At 38.6% G+C, this 14,450-nt stretch overlaps 1 protein-coding gene across 2 annotated transcripts in view; it reads left to right on the top strand.

The window, feature by feature from the left end:
- SNTG1 (syntrophin gamma 1) overlaps positions 1 to 14,450 on the top strand; it is a 578,088-nt gene that overhangs the window by 448,561 nt on the left and 115,077 nt on the right. For both annotated transcript variants that reach the window (XM_043507881.1, XM_038390970.2), the window contains exon 12: positions 6,775 to 6,813. In XM_043507881.1, coding sequence (XP_043363816.1) covers positions 6,775 to 6,813 — 39 coding nt within the window. The remainder of the gene's footprint in view (positions 1 to 6,774; positions 6,814 to 14,450) is intronic.

Raw genomic sequence — 14,450 nt, 5'->3', positions numbered from 1 at the left:
TTCCAGTCAAAATGATCGATACCTTTAGTAACTAAGCTACCAGTATTATGATATAAACTACAATTATTCCAGTTCATCTGTCCAAGGTATTGTCTTGACACTAACTGTACTTCTTTCCAAGGTTAATCTAGTATTTTTTTCCATTTGTTTGCAACTCATAGCATTGGCTGTCATCTTGGTACATCTTCTGAGTGAATCAAACATAATGTGTTTGTCACTTCCAGAAACAGTCATGGTAGCTTTCTGATATGGTACATTCAATAATGTGAATGCTATCAGGTGTTACTGCTGGTATTTCTATTTATGTCAAGTATAGAAACTCAGGCATCCTGACATACAGTGGTACTTATAGTACAAACACATTTATTATGATTAAGGCTATGATTATGTCACAGAGGTCACAGAATCTGTGACTTCCATGGACCTCCATGACATTTTTTGCCCTGGGGCTGGAGCTCCCAGCCTTCCTCCCACCGCTCAGCTTTCAGCTACCATGGGGATGAGGGAACCCCACAGCAGCCCAGCTCCCATGGGTACCAAAGATGAAAATATCTCTCCACTCAACCTTGATTGTACCAGTACCTGCCTCTGGTACTATAACATCTATGATTGTTCCTCTTTCTACACTTCAGGGCTCTTCTCCACTGGAGGAGTTTTATACATCTTCATTCTCTTCTCTGGATGGTAGTAGGCACCCTTTTTTTAGGAGGTCTTCCCCCCCACACTCAGACTGATTTCTGGGAGTGCCCATGGATAAAGTCCCTCTTTCCATGGATCCCATGCTCCAGAGTGATCACACAGTTCTTGGTTCCCACCTTTGTGACACCATGTGACCTTCCCTTATGGGGCACAGGCCTGGCCCTAATGGTTTCCATGAAACCTCAGCCTATGCCATCTGCTCCCTATCTGACAACTTTGAGATTCAGAATAAGTTCATCTCCTCCTGCAGTTTCTACTAGGAAATCCCAATCCCCTTCAGGAACTCCTTCAGTCTGATGAACAAGAACCTCTTAGCGAGGAGGAAGACCTCATGGAGGAATATGAGGATCAGCCTATTCCTCATGCTATATAATCATCACCTGACACGGCCATAATTACATCTAAAACACCCATCATAGATTATTTCAGGGCCTTCCAGCATCTCTTTACAAGAATAACAGTCATTTTGGAAAAAAGAAAAGGAGGACTTGTGGCACCTTAGAGACTAACAAATTTGTTAGTCTCTAAAATTTGTTAGTCTCTAAAGTGCCACAAGTCCTCCTTTTCTTTTTGCGAATACAGACTAACATGGCTGCTACTCTGAAACCAGACATTTTGAAGATCTCCTGGAAGTCATTCAGGAGAGGTCTCATAAATTATTTGACATTTTACACCTGGTGTCCCAAGATCATCTATCCAGATCCAGCCAAAGATCCCTATCTATTTTAGCCACATCTAAGAGGTCTGATCGCAGGTACCAAGGAATTGTCTAAGGAATTGGAGTAGTCATTTTAGATATCCAGTACCTGGGTCTTCGATTATAACATCCACTCATGAAAAATCTAAGTTCCCAGGCCCTCTAGATCTACACCCAGATATAAGGAGCCCACAGTGATGAATCTTCTAGGGGGAAAAGTTTATTCATTTGCAAGTTTGCACATTTGAATAGCCAATTACCAACCTTTACTGGCTAAGTATGATTTTTCTGCAAAGTGTTAACATAGTCTGAGAGACCAGAAATGTATTGAAAGCAGTGGTTACAGAAGGCTAATTGATGGCAAAGACAGCTCCACATGTTTTGTTGGATACATCTGATGCTGTACCATCATAGAGGAGACATGGGGGGTATTCAGGGCTTAAATGTAGCCCCAACAGACACAGCTGGTTACAAGAATGTGGACTCATGTGCATGAAGATGTGTGTGGACAAAAAAATCTTGAAAAACTCAAGTTATTGTAAAATAAGTAAGCACTCCTTACATCCTCCATAATTTGCAATATTACAATGCATTTATTAGAGAGTATCAAATTATGAAGAGTAATAAGAACAATTAATTATAATGGAAAGAAAATATTTGTTACTACCCAGAGTAAAATAATTCAGGCAATGTGTGTCTGGAAAATGTAGAACTTGGTAATTACAGCAAAACTTCTTTAATAGGAAAATATTTGTTACAAACACAAAATAAAATCTAGTTAAACTTGTCTGTGCATTTACCAACGCAGGAACTTTAATTAAAATAGTTAACATTTGCAGTAAACTGTTTCTTATTTAACTGGAATATTTTCAAAGTCACAAAAGGGTATTTAGGTACCCACTTCCTTTTGACTTTCAATGGAAGTTAGATGCCTAAATTCCCTTTGTGCCTCTGAAAATCTCTCCACATTACTCCAAATCAATAAATTACTTGGCCCTGTTTGCTTTGTTCCTGTGTTCGTTACGCTCATCAAGGAGTTAAGATCAATTTAGTGTAAAGTTTTTGGTAGATTGTCTATCTTTTTTACATTTTCTTCCAGGCTAATTGTAAAAATTTTCAAAAATGCCTAAGTCCCAGGATTTAAGAGCCTAAGGTTCAGATTTCTTTAAAACAGTTTAGGCACATTAGCAGGCAGATAGACTACTAAATCCACTGTGTCGGCTCCACTGACATTTTCAAAGTCTCAGCTCAGGCACTCCTGGTTCCCATGCCTCTGGTGAGTTCTTGCATGAGGAAGGTCAGATGCAGACCACTGACAGGGAGGGGCAGCACAGCACACACACAAGACAGCCAGGGGCACAGGGAAACAGAATGAGTGTGAGAGAGAAAGAAAAGTAATTTTGGCTGCTATGACATGGGCTAATTAAAGTGTCTGACCTGGCTCAAGGGCCTAAATCCCAGAAGGTGTTCATAGCTGAGGATGCTGAGCAAAGGGAGGCACCTCTCTCTGTCCTGTCAGCCACATGCACCTAATCAGCAACAGTTGGCTAGCTTGGATGGTTCCCAACTCAGCTCACCAGGTTCTGAAAATCCCTCTCTTAGGTGCTTAACTATCCTTACATACTCTATAGGGAGGCTAAATTTGGGGCTGAAAACTTCTTGATGCAGAGGGCGATCTAGGGGTTAGGCATAGTTTAGCTGAGCAATGCCTAAATCCTTTAAAAAATCTGGCCTTAAACAACAGAATAAAAGCATGGGCATGGCAGGTCCAGGTTAGCTGATTTGGACTCATGGGGTTTGGGCTTTGGGACTAACTTTGCTGTGTTGATATTTGGGCTTGGACTGGAGCCCGGGCTCTGGGACCCACCCACCTCTCAGGGTCCCACAACTCAGGCTCCAGTCTGAGCCCGAACATTTACACAGAAATTTTACAGGCCTGCAGCCAAAAAGGAATTATGGGGGTCACCACGTTATTGTATGGGGAGTTGCAGTACTGCTATCCTTACTTCTGCGCTGCTGCTGGTGGCAGCGCTACCTTCAGAGCTGGGCAGCTGGAGAATGACAGCTGGTGGCTGGGAGCCCAGCTCTAAAGGCAGAGCCACCACCAACAGCCACACAGAAGGATGGCATGGTATGTTATTGCCACCCTTCCTTCTGTGCTGCTGCTGGCGGGGCGCTGCCTTCAGAGCTGGGTGCCTGGCCAACAGCTGTCGTTCTCCAGCTGCCCAGCTCTGAAGGCAGCACAGAAGTGAGGGTGGCCCCCTAAAATACCGTGGCCCTCCTAAAATAACCTTGCAACTCCCTCTTGGGTCAGGACCCCCAATTTGAGAAATGCTGGTCTCCCCTGTGAAATCTGTATAGTCTCGGGTAAAAGCACACAAAATACCAGATTTCACAGAAGGAGACCAGATTTCACAGTCCGTGACTTGTTTTTCATGACCATGAATTTGGTAGGGCCCGAATTATAGCAAGACTTTAATGGTACCTACAGGTAATGACAAATACTGTTATTGGGGGTGTCAAGGTTACCTTCCCACTCTGAACTCAAGGGTACAGATGTGGGGACCTGCATGAAAGACCCCCTAAGCTTATTCTTACCAGCTTAGGTTAAAAGCTGCCATCACTAAAGTGTTACACAAAGAACAGGGAAAGTGCCCACTTGGAAACATCTTCCCCCCAAAATATCCCCCCAAGCCCTACACCCCCTTTCCTGGGGAAGGCTTGATAAAAATCCTCACCAATTTGCATAGGTGAACACAGACCCAAAACCTTGGATCTTAAGAACAATGAAAAAGCAATCAGGCTCTTAAAAGAAGAATTTTAATTGAAGAAAAAGAAAAAGAATCACCTCAGTAAAATCAGGATGGTAAATACCTTACAAGGTAATCAGATTCCAAACATAGAGAATCCTTCTAGGCAAAACCTTAAGTTACAAAAAGACACAAAAACAGGAATGTACATTCCATTCAGCACAACTTATTTTATCAGCCATTTAAACAAAAGAGAATCTAACACATTTCTAACTAGATTGCTTATTAGCCCTTTACAGGATTTCTGACCTGCATTCCTGCTCTGGTCCCATCAAAAGTATCACACAGACAGAGAGAACCCTTTGTTTTTCCCCCACTCCAGCTTTGAAAGTATCTTGTCTCCTCATTGGTCATTTTGGTCAGGTGCCAGTGAGGTTATCTTAGCTTCTTAACCCTTTAGAGGAGAAAGTGTTTTTCCTCTGGCCAGGAGGGATTTAAAGGTGTTTACCCTTCCCTTTATATTTATGACAGGGGGTTATTCTATAGATGTTGAATTTAGGAACAAAACCCATAAGGCTCAAAATCTTTGTACATCATCTGTTATATGGCTCTGCCTACACTTACAGTGGCATGTAGAGTACAGACACTATACGTGTAGCTACATGCCACAGTGAAAGGCTCTGGTGGGGGGAGGCAGTGGGGATATGCTCTGGCTGCTGGTCGCACCTTTCATCCCTGCCTCCCCCTGCTAGAACTTTCCTCCACTGCGTCCTCCCTCCCCCACAACCTTTCCCCACTGCTGGAACCTTTCATTGTGGTATGTAAAGTCTCTGACATCAGGGATGCAGCAGGACACCACACTGCTAAAAACAGCAGTGTAGATGTGGGAGGCACTGCTTGGGCATGTAGGAGCCGTGTAGGGTTTATACCCTGTGGGTTCAGATGTTTAGGGCACTCTCTTCTACTCACCTAAGCCATGTCTCACCATCTACACTGCTATTTATATCCATGCTAACTGGGCATCTAGGGTCTGTACTCTACTCCCTGCAGTAAGTGTAGATGTAGCTTATATTTAATATACCTGCTCTTGTGAAAAGTGCCTTAAGATAGATAGTGTCCAATAATTGTACTGAATATTTTGGAACAGCTGGAATATTCCTCTTCCAACTCTCTTTCCCTTGTCAAGGATGAACACAGAAGACATAGGATACCAAGACTTTCGTGGGGAGGCTTTGCTTTGCGACTCATGACATTATGGGGTCAGGGTGAACCCAAAATAAACTGAGCAGCTGCTGGCAAATTTTTGACAGTGTTAAATATGCTTTGCTAACAAAGCTGTGGGAACTGCCTGCTCAAGAGTTGCAGAGTGTTTAATATCTGCTTGATAACCTGGTGAGGGGGTTGATAGTGTGGTAAAGTACTTTTTTCTTTTTTAAGTTTACCCACTGAAGTGCTTCTTTCAACTTCATGTGTGGATGTTTATTTAGATGAGATTATAAACTTTGGTGGAAACACGTTCTCTAGTGATTCATCTTCTGTTCCCATAAAATGTCATGCATTACATTGGAGTAGTGTAAATGTTATGTTTTGGTTTGGGGACCTGGCTGGCTTTGCCGTTGATGCCTAGTTGACAATATGGTTTATCCTTTAATATTTGAATTGCATTTTTCTCATTTCCTCTAAGACACAGAAACAATTGGCAGTAAGATGGTTTAGGAGAGAGAAAAATAAACTCTAAAATCAATTCTAAAGTTTCATGTAAGAATGCAGATGGTAGATTTGCAAGATTTGCTCCCTTTAAGCTTGTTCTGAAATTCTCGTGTGAGTGTGGGTGTATACACACACGAATGGATGGATTTACTCTTCTTCGCAGGAACAGCTAAGTCTCTTGCGCATTCAGATTCTCCCATATTTGGAAGTGTTGTGCTTTGGGCTTTTGGTGCTACTCAAATAGAGGTAGCAGCTAGCCATGACATCTGAATTCCCCATGATTCCATGGGCTTAGTGTGCACTTATGTCTACTTTTTAACTTGTATTTTTAGGATGGCTAGGTATTTGCTATTTATTAGATCAATGTAGCTTGAATGATTTCAAGGACTGAGAGCTGTTCTCATGTTGTTAGATATTTTGATGCTTCCCAAAAGTTATTTTTACCCAAATATAAATATTACCCAAAGGTTACACTTAAAATTAAGGTTTGTGAATTTCTAAAAATAGAAATTGTTTTCCATTGATTCTGTAAAGTTTTCCATTGATTCTGTAAAATTCAGAAAGAAAGTTTCCTATATTGTAATTTCTATTGTTGTTCAATTTCTGTTGTTTCTAATGGAGTGATACCAGTGTCTAACTGTTGTGAATAAAAGGAGAATTCCTTAACTCAGTATATTGGATTGAGTTTCACTCAATTGTTTCACTCAATCCAATATACTGAGTTAAGGAATTCTCCTTTTATTCACAACAGTTAGACACTGGTATCACTCCATTAACTTCAGTGGAGTTGCTCCTGATTTACACCAGTGTAATCTGGAGGACAATATCTCACAAGTGTTTCACATGTCATCCACAATGCCTTTCATTGTTGCATTTATTTAGTATATTTATTAATCAATTGTTTATTCATTTTTATAGATTAAAAAAATCAACAGGAATTTTCCCGTAAACCAGCAGGTAAGAAAGAGAAACATTTGGAAAATTAATAATTTGCATAGCATCTGTGTTGGAGTTGTTTTGTTGCTCTGTTTTGTTTTGTTTTTTTCAGAGAAGATAGGGATGCTAGCTCTTAATCAGCTTCATTTACACTAGATCATTGAAATAAAGGGATGTTGAGGTGTTCAAGAAAAGTAGGATTTTGCCCATTGTTTCCGAAATGCATCTATGTTTGTTTCTATTTTTATAATGAAAAGAGGGGTGGGATTATTATATTCTATATACTAATATATTGTGTTTTGAGAATGAAGATATTCTGAAAAATTCTCCTTTTTGGTGACACTTGCATTATTAAAGCTGGCCTGGATTTTTAAAAGAATTTTCCCTCCCTCTCACTCTTCCTAAAAGATTCTTAGTCATCCACAGAAGTAGAGAATGCATTTGCACCACAAGTATCTATAAGACTTCTGTTTTCTTTTCACTGAAGATGTCAATTCACCTTGAGCTTCTTCAAGAACATTTACTGTAAAATCACTTAGTATTCAGTAGCATAAAGACTGCTGCTGACTGATCTGAAAATAAGGAAAGACAAAATTGCTTACTAAACAAAAGATAATTAGCAAGTTAAGGTTTTCATGATCGGGATTTTTTTTCTGAATTCGTCACTCAACTTTAATCACCAATCAACAAAAATAATACAAATATAAATAATAAATATAATGGCTCTGCAGGCTAGTGCATAAGTATGCAGTGCTTTCTGCTATTCTGGACCTCCTGGCACCAGTGATTAGAATGGCATTTGGTTCCTCTTCATTAGAGTTTCATTGCTTAAAAAGCAAAAATAACTTTATTGACTTGAGTAGCTTGTTGGGCATGCTATCTATAAAGGAGTCTGCAATTAATTCATTCTTCCCTCAGAACTTACTATATAGAATTTCAGGGAAGACAGCCAAAATATCAATTTGAAAGGAGGTAGACAGATTAGAGAATTTCATATATAGAAAGAAAATCATTTACTGATCTATGAGGATGCAGGCATTTGGGAGATCAGTGATTTCAAAATCAGATGTCCTTCCTGGCTTGATTTGAACTGAAGATATATATTGTGTGGTCTTAATTAAATACTGTATATCTGTTTGATGAGGAAAAGATTCCAGTAACACACAGATTTAGGGATAATTTCTGTCTTCTAATATATAACTGGCACCAGCACGAACTTCAGAGAGGGATCAAGCCATTTCATTGTTCCATTAACAGCACATTATTTATCTGCTAATTAAATTACGGTCTTGTGTACCTTTGTCATTTCCACATTTATTTTAATAAAATGAGTTATTGTCTATCTGAAGTTGAATAACTATGGGGATACAGGAACTAACTGGTTTGTTTTATGAAAGTACATTATTAATGTGCCCATGTAATAAGAAACCTTGAACTCTGAAATTGTTCTGACTGGGAAATTAGTTTGAGAGATTTTCTTAACAATATCATATTTTAGCTATAGTGATTAACTCAATCTTTGTATGTTTTTATTTGTTTAGCATGCAAACACTTTCAGGGAAATAGCTTCCTCATTTTTTATGTCCAATTAAAAACCCATGAATACGTAAGATGCTATATAGTAAACAATAACGGAAACTAGGATAGGGCTCAAAAGCTTTACACAAATGAAGTCCCAATGAAGCAGATAGGACTACTCAGGTGAGTAAAATTACATATATGCTTGTCTGTAGCCCTGAGCCCATATTGATCAGCTAGTCTAAGTTAAACACCTTTATCTGACTTCTATTGCAAATAAACTGGCTGACAAACAAGTTATGGAGAATATTATATTTTACTATTACAAATAAGGAATGGCTTATATGGCTATCAAAATCAGTTATAAAATTCAAAAATATTTGGCTGAATATATAAAGATTGTTTGAGTGAGACTCAAAAAGATATTGCTGTTTTTCCCATATGTAGGCATTTGCTTTCCCATAAATATCCTCCTTTGCTAAAATTTCAGCTACTAAAATAACTGACTTTATTAATTTTAGACATTATTAATGCTTCAGATGTGCATAAATTAGTTGACTTTTTCATCTATGTTTATCTGGGTGTATAGAAGCTTCATACAGAATTTTCCCTTGACAGTGAAATTTGCAAATATATTAGGTGTTTATTTTTTCATAGTGCAAAAATATGGACCAAAATGTGCACTTTCTTTAAATATAGACTCTGAATCTCATCTAAAGAGACTGAGTTGGTGCCACAACTTTATTTTGTAAAAACTAGAAGGGGGAGGGAGGATTGAACAGGTCATTGTCATTGAAAGTGATTAAATATATGTATATTAGAGTATCATTTTATAAAAGCTATAGCTAAAATAGAGTTAGCCCTTTTTGAGCTAAACAGCTAGACAAAAGTTTGGGGTCTCTTAGGTTGTTCCAGTTAGGCAGAGAAATTGGTGCAATTCTTTGATGCTATTCTGTCTATTTACAAAGAATGTGCAAAGTCCATAGATGGAATCAAACAGCAAAAAACTTGTTTTTATTGCGGCACCAGAAACACTTTTTTCAGTTTGCTCCTCTGACCCCAAAACCTCACCTTCTAGGGTCAGACATTATGTTTTCAGCAAGTCCTTCAGCCTGTCTCTCTCTCTCTTTTTCATTCTCTGTGTTCTGCTCAGGTTAAAAAAATCTTCCTAACTGTCAGGGTAGTTAAGCACTGGAACAAAATAGTGACAGCCATTGTGGAATCTCCATCACTGGAGGTTTTGAAAACATATTAGACAAACACCTCTCAGGAATGGTCTAGTTATTATTTATTCCTGCCTGCTGAGGTCCTACTGAGGTCCAGTCCTACACTTCTATGTCCTACACTTCTATGATTCTATGATGTAAAAGGGTCAAAGGAATAGGATGTGTCCTTAAGGGGCTGGGTGTCAGGAAAGTTCTGGGAAATGGGGAGAATAAAGTTAGGGAGACTGAGGAAGGAGAATATAACAGTAGTGTGGTGATGGATGTAAAGAAACTACCACTGTAAAATAAGCACAATCTTAGAACTGAATTATATTTTTATTTTCTCTGAACCCTATCCATTCTCCATATCTAATGCTATCTAATAAAATAAATACAAGTAATTGAAGAAAAACCTAGATTTAAATTACAGTTTCATACATTTTGTGCGGAAATCCCTTCAGTGGAAAGAGGATCAGGCCCTTTATCAGATAGGCAGGAAGGTTAGAATATCTCAGGATGATAGACAAGGGCTTCTATATTTGACCTGTTCCACCTTGGCAGGAAACACAGATGTCACCTTTTCTTGGAGCTCATCACTGTTTTGCAACTGTTATATGAAGCACTGACATTGTCAGCTCCTGAGAGAGACAGATAGATCATTAGGCTAGAGTGAGTTCAAAAAAGTAACACTGACTTCTTTGTTGACCCTTACAACACTGCACACTAATATACTTTTTTTCCTCAGTAAAAAGACATGTAGTGTATATCCATTTGCAGGTCCTGACCTCATACACTACCCCTTCATGAGTACCCCAACCCTCCCCTATGTTGTTCATCCTAATAAGTCTGTAACTTCTTGACAATGGACAAATCTCAATCTGAATCTACCTCACAGCCTGCCAGAGACCTCCTGGATTAGAGATCTGAAACAGACCTTCCTACCAACCTCCCTTCTTGGCAAGGGGAGCCAAATTCACCTGCCTCCCAGCTGCTGGAGACCTTGCTGCTAATTCTGGGTATGTTCCCTCACCAGCTATTGGGACTCTCAATTTTCATTTGTGATCCACATGGAACATGCATCATGATTGGAGAGTTAACAGGCTGTTGAGATATTGTTCAGATGAGAATTAGTTTTATAATGGAGTTAGGGTTTAGATTTAAGGCTGAATCATAGCTAGCGGCTGAGTTTGGATTCAATGGTAACATATTCAGTGCTGCCAAGTGAAATTTTTGACCGAAAATTTCAGAGGCCTGGCACCTTCTTAAAGACTGAAACTTTCAAAATCCTTTGTTCTCATCAAATTTCAGTTGCATCCAAACTTTTCTAGTTTTTTATCCATCCTAATCCATTCTAATACCAGTGAGAGTGGGCTTGCATTCATGGTTTTGAATCTAGTCATCCTTGAAAATTATAAAGGGCTAGATTCAAAGTTAGTTTTGGCCCATATTGGATTAAAATCAAGCAGTTTCTTCCCCCAATTTTAAATGTATACAACATTCTTTATGTATAAATGTATACTACATTCATGTGTTAAAATTACTGTGGATTATTTACATGATGCTAAAACACAGTCAGTACCATGTTCATCATGAAACAGGTGTCCCTTCTTCTGCCCATTTGTAAATACTCTCCAATTCGTAATTCAAGGATTCATCACGCTTTTCTGAAGATAGTAACCTGATCAGTATTCCCTTTTTTTTTGAGGATTATATTTATAGAAGAGCTAAGAGAACATTCCAGTAGCTTTCTGAGCACAGTTATTACATTATTGTAAAGTACTTTGGAGGATCACTTTGAGTGTTAAAAGTGCTATGTCCATAAAATCAAGTCTTAATCTATTTTATATCTACCTACTGGACAGTTTGCAAAGAAATACCTGAACTAATCTGCATTGCTGCAATTTTTTTATGATCTCAGTTTTTAAACTTATTTTCTCTTAATTACAAAAAATATTGTATGACTCCTCAAAGATCAAGAGACTTAAGCACAGGTAAGAAGAAAATGCTTGTGTCTTTAAAGAACAGCCCTATGCTGTGGATGGTAGAGAACTGTGCAGCTCCAAGGGAAGACTGGGGAGAAATTTTGTCTCAGGTACAGAAATTCCCATTTTCTTGGAGCAGGAAAGCATCCCTCCTTGTGCTCTGTGGAGCACATGGGGTTACACAGGCTGTGCCATACTAAAATGGGGCACATTTGCTCAGCCCAGTATGTCCAACCTCTTTGATGGTGCAGTGCAACCTTTGAGGTGTGCAAAGGGAAGAACCTCTGTAGTCTGTGCTCAGGAGAGTGCAGTCAGAGGCTGTGCTGTGCAAGGAGATGGTGACTCCTTGGGTTCCCCTTACTGCACTCCCACACTGAGAAGTAGCTATAATATTTGGGTAGGTTTGTACAATATTTGGTTATATTCTGCTATGGAATTCCTTTACACACCCTCAGACTTGTGTGCCTTCCCCCCACCCCCACCCCACTTACTAAATCTGGCAGTAACCTTGGGAGTAAATTCAATATCAGAGAGTATATTATAATCAGCTGAGTAATTTTCTATGTTATTGATTTACTTCTACATTAAATAGCACTCTCACCAGTACATTATGATCATCACCCTTCTGTGCTATAGAGGCAAAGCACAAATTGCAATTACATGGTATTAGTGATGAGCTGACCCACATAAAAAGAAAACAATATGTACCATGAGAAGCTGCTCTTGAGTGATATAATTGATACTCTGTTTAGAGGAAATAGCCAAGATTAACCTTTTATAAGTAAATCAGATAACTGCTCTTTAAGTAATTATACTGAAGAAAATAGCACTGGAATATACTGTCCAATATTTGCACATTGTGCTTACACAATACATGAATGTTTCTTTCTGTTTTACGAGGCAAATTTCTGTAGCAGGTGAAAATTCTTCCAGCCATCCAAAAACTGCTGGAGCTTTACCATTCTTTCTGCTATATTGCCATTCCATTAGCCATTTGCCACCAAAAATGCCAGCTTCAGGAAAAAATAAAGGGACCTTTACACCAGTCATAAAGGTGAATGTCATTACTTGGGCAGGTTGATAGGTTAACATCTATTTGAGTGATAGACATCTGTGCTGAAACATACAAATGTTTTGTTTGTGGGATTATAACCTCCCAAAAGATATCACTTTTATAATATTTTAAAAAGTGAAATGATGGAACAGGATGTTCTGCTAAAAAGTGAGATGTTACTCAAATAAAATACCCTTAATATGGTTCTAGCAGCACATGGGAGACCATGTTTATGTTCTGCCTCATTTGGGGTTTTAGACTTTGCAGGTCTATTAAGTTAATTATTTTTCAATATGTCATAACTGTTGCTCCTCAGAATTGCCATTCTGCATCTCATGACTGACAGTTAATGAACTTTCAGTCCTATGGTACATCTGTACTACCACCATCTGTTGTCACGGTGAAGTTTTTGATCGGGTTTATTTGAGGGGGAAGACTCTGTAATGAAGCTCCTATTGTCAAGTGTTTATTAAAACTCTGAGGGGAAGCTGAATTTGTGCTGTTGAATTAAGCAGAAATGCACAATAAGGTGTAAATTCTGCAGTGATCATTGCCTTCTATTTCATTGTCAGCTTTACATGCAACTAGGCATAGATTACTCCATAACTTAAGGCCTAGAAATTCTTATATTGATTAAGTATTTATATTTCACTTGAACAAAAAAGGAAATATATACTATATATATATAATATAAATATAAATACATATATTTAAAACTTACACCCCTCTTTCTCTCCATGGAGGAGATGGGCTGTAAAGTAGAAGAAAAGATGTCCGCTGAATGAAATATCATTTATAATGTAATTTAAGATGCTTCTGAGACACTTACTGCTTTAAGACACTGATCCTTAAACCAAAAGAAGTATGGTTCATTTCTCTTCCCCCACCCCACTCCCTTCAGTATAAACCAGAGCAGGTGTTTCTTCTTTGTACCTCAACAGGGAACCAAACCATTCAAAAGGCACTATCAACATTAGCCCTTAGAATACCACATAGTTTACAGGTGGATTAAACCTGCCCATTGGGAGAAGCTAATATCTGAGAAGGCTAATTGGACTCCTTGTCAAAGGGTGTGGAATATCTGGCAGCTGGAGGGCAGTTATACTGAGTCATTGGTAAGAGTGTTGGAGAAGCAGTTTGTGAGATTTGGGATATTCCACAGCAGTTTACTATACAGTTGGCAAAGGGATTGAGGTAACTGAGAGAACTGCTGGAGCATTATGTAGCAGAAAGAGAGGTCAGATCACATCCTTCACTATCCAAAAGTGATATTTGGAAGATGTTTGAGCTGACAGTTGATAGTGTGAGCAGCATTTGGTAAAGCAACAAATGTTCATTTATTATTTTAATAGTTTTACATTTACATTCTGGTCACTTACATTTTATTGTTGGATTTTTTTTTTTAACTACCATCAAAACAGGCACTGAAGCAGGCCTGTTTCACAAAGAAATAAAGTTGTGCAAGCAGAGCATTTGTCTATAAACAGATATCCTAAGCGATGGCCATGTGCTGGATCTCTCGTCCTCACACAAGGTGCCAAAAAGAGGTGACTAACCCAAAAAATGAACTTGTCACAATAACACTTCAACTTAAAAGGCAGGTTTCTCCATTATATCTAGGCATATTTAGAAAGGCCAAATATGGGGACAACAACCAGCTCTCTGTAAAACTCAACTTAATAAACTCAGCTTAGTGCGTGCTTATCAGACGTGGATTTGTTCTTTATGATCATTTTCGAATTTTCAGCTGAAGATGATGTTAGAACTAAAGTCACTGTAACCACTGATTGTGATGCCTCCTTTAAAGCATGTAGCGAGAGTCTAAAAGTTCCCAAGGATAATATAATTTTATTAGACAAGAATGAAAATCTTCAATAAGTCTACACAAATATTATTTCT

This window comes from Dermochelys coriacea, chromosome 2 (genome assembly GCF_009764565.3).
Source record: "Dermochelys coriacea isolate rDerCor1 chromosome 2, rDerCor1.pri.v4, whole genome shotgun sequence".
Classification (NCBI taxonomy): domain Eukaryota; kingdom Metazoa; phylum Chordata; order Testudines; family Dermochelyidae; genus Dermochelys; species Dermochelys coriacea.
Note: the sequence above shows the minus strand (reverse complement) of the source record. Positions and strands in the feature narration are given on the sequence as shown.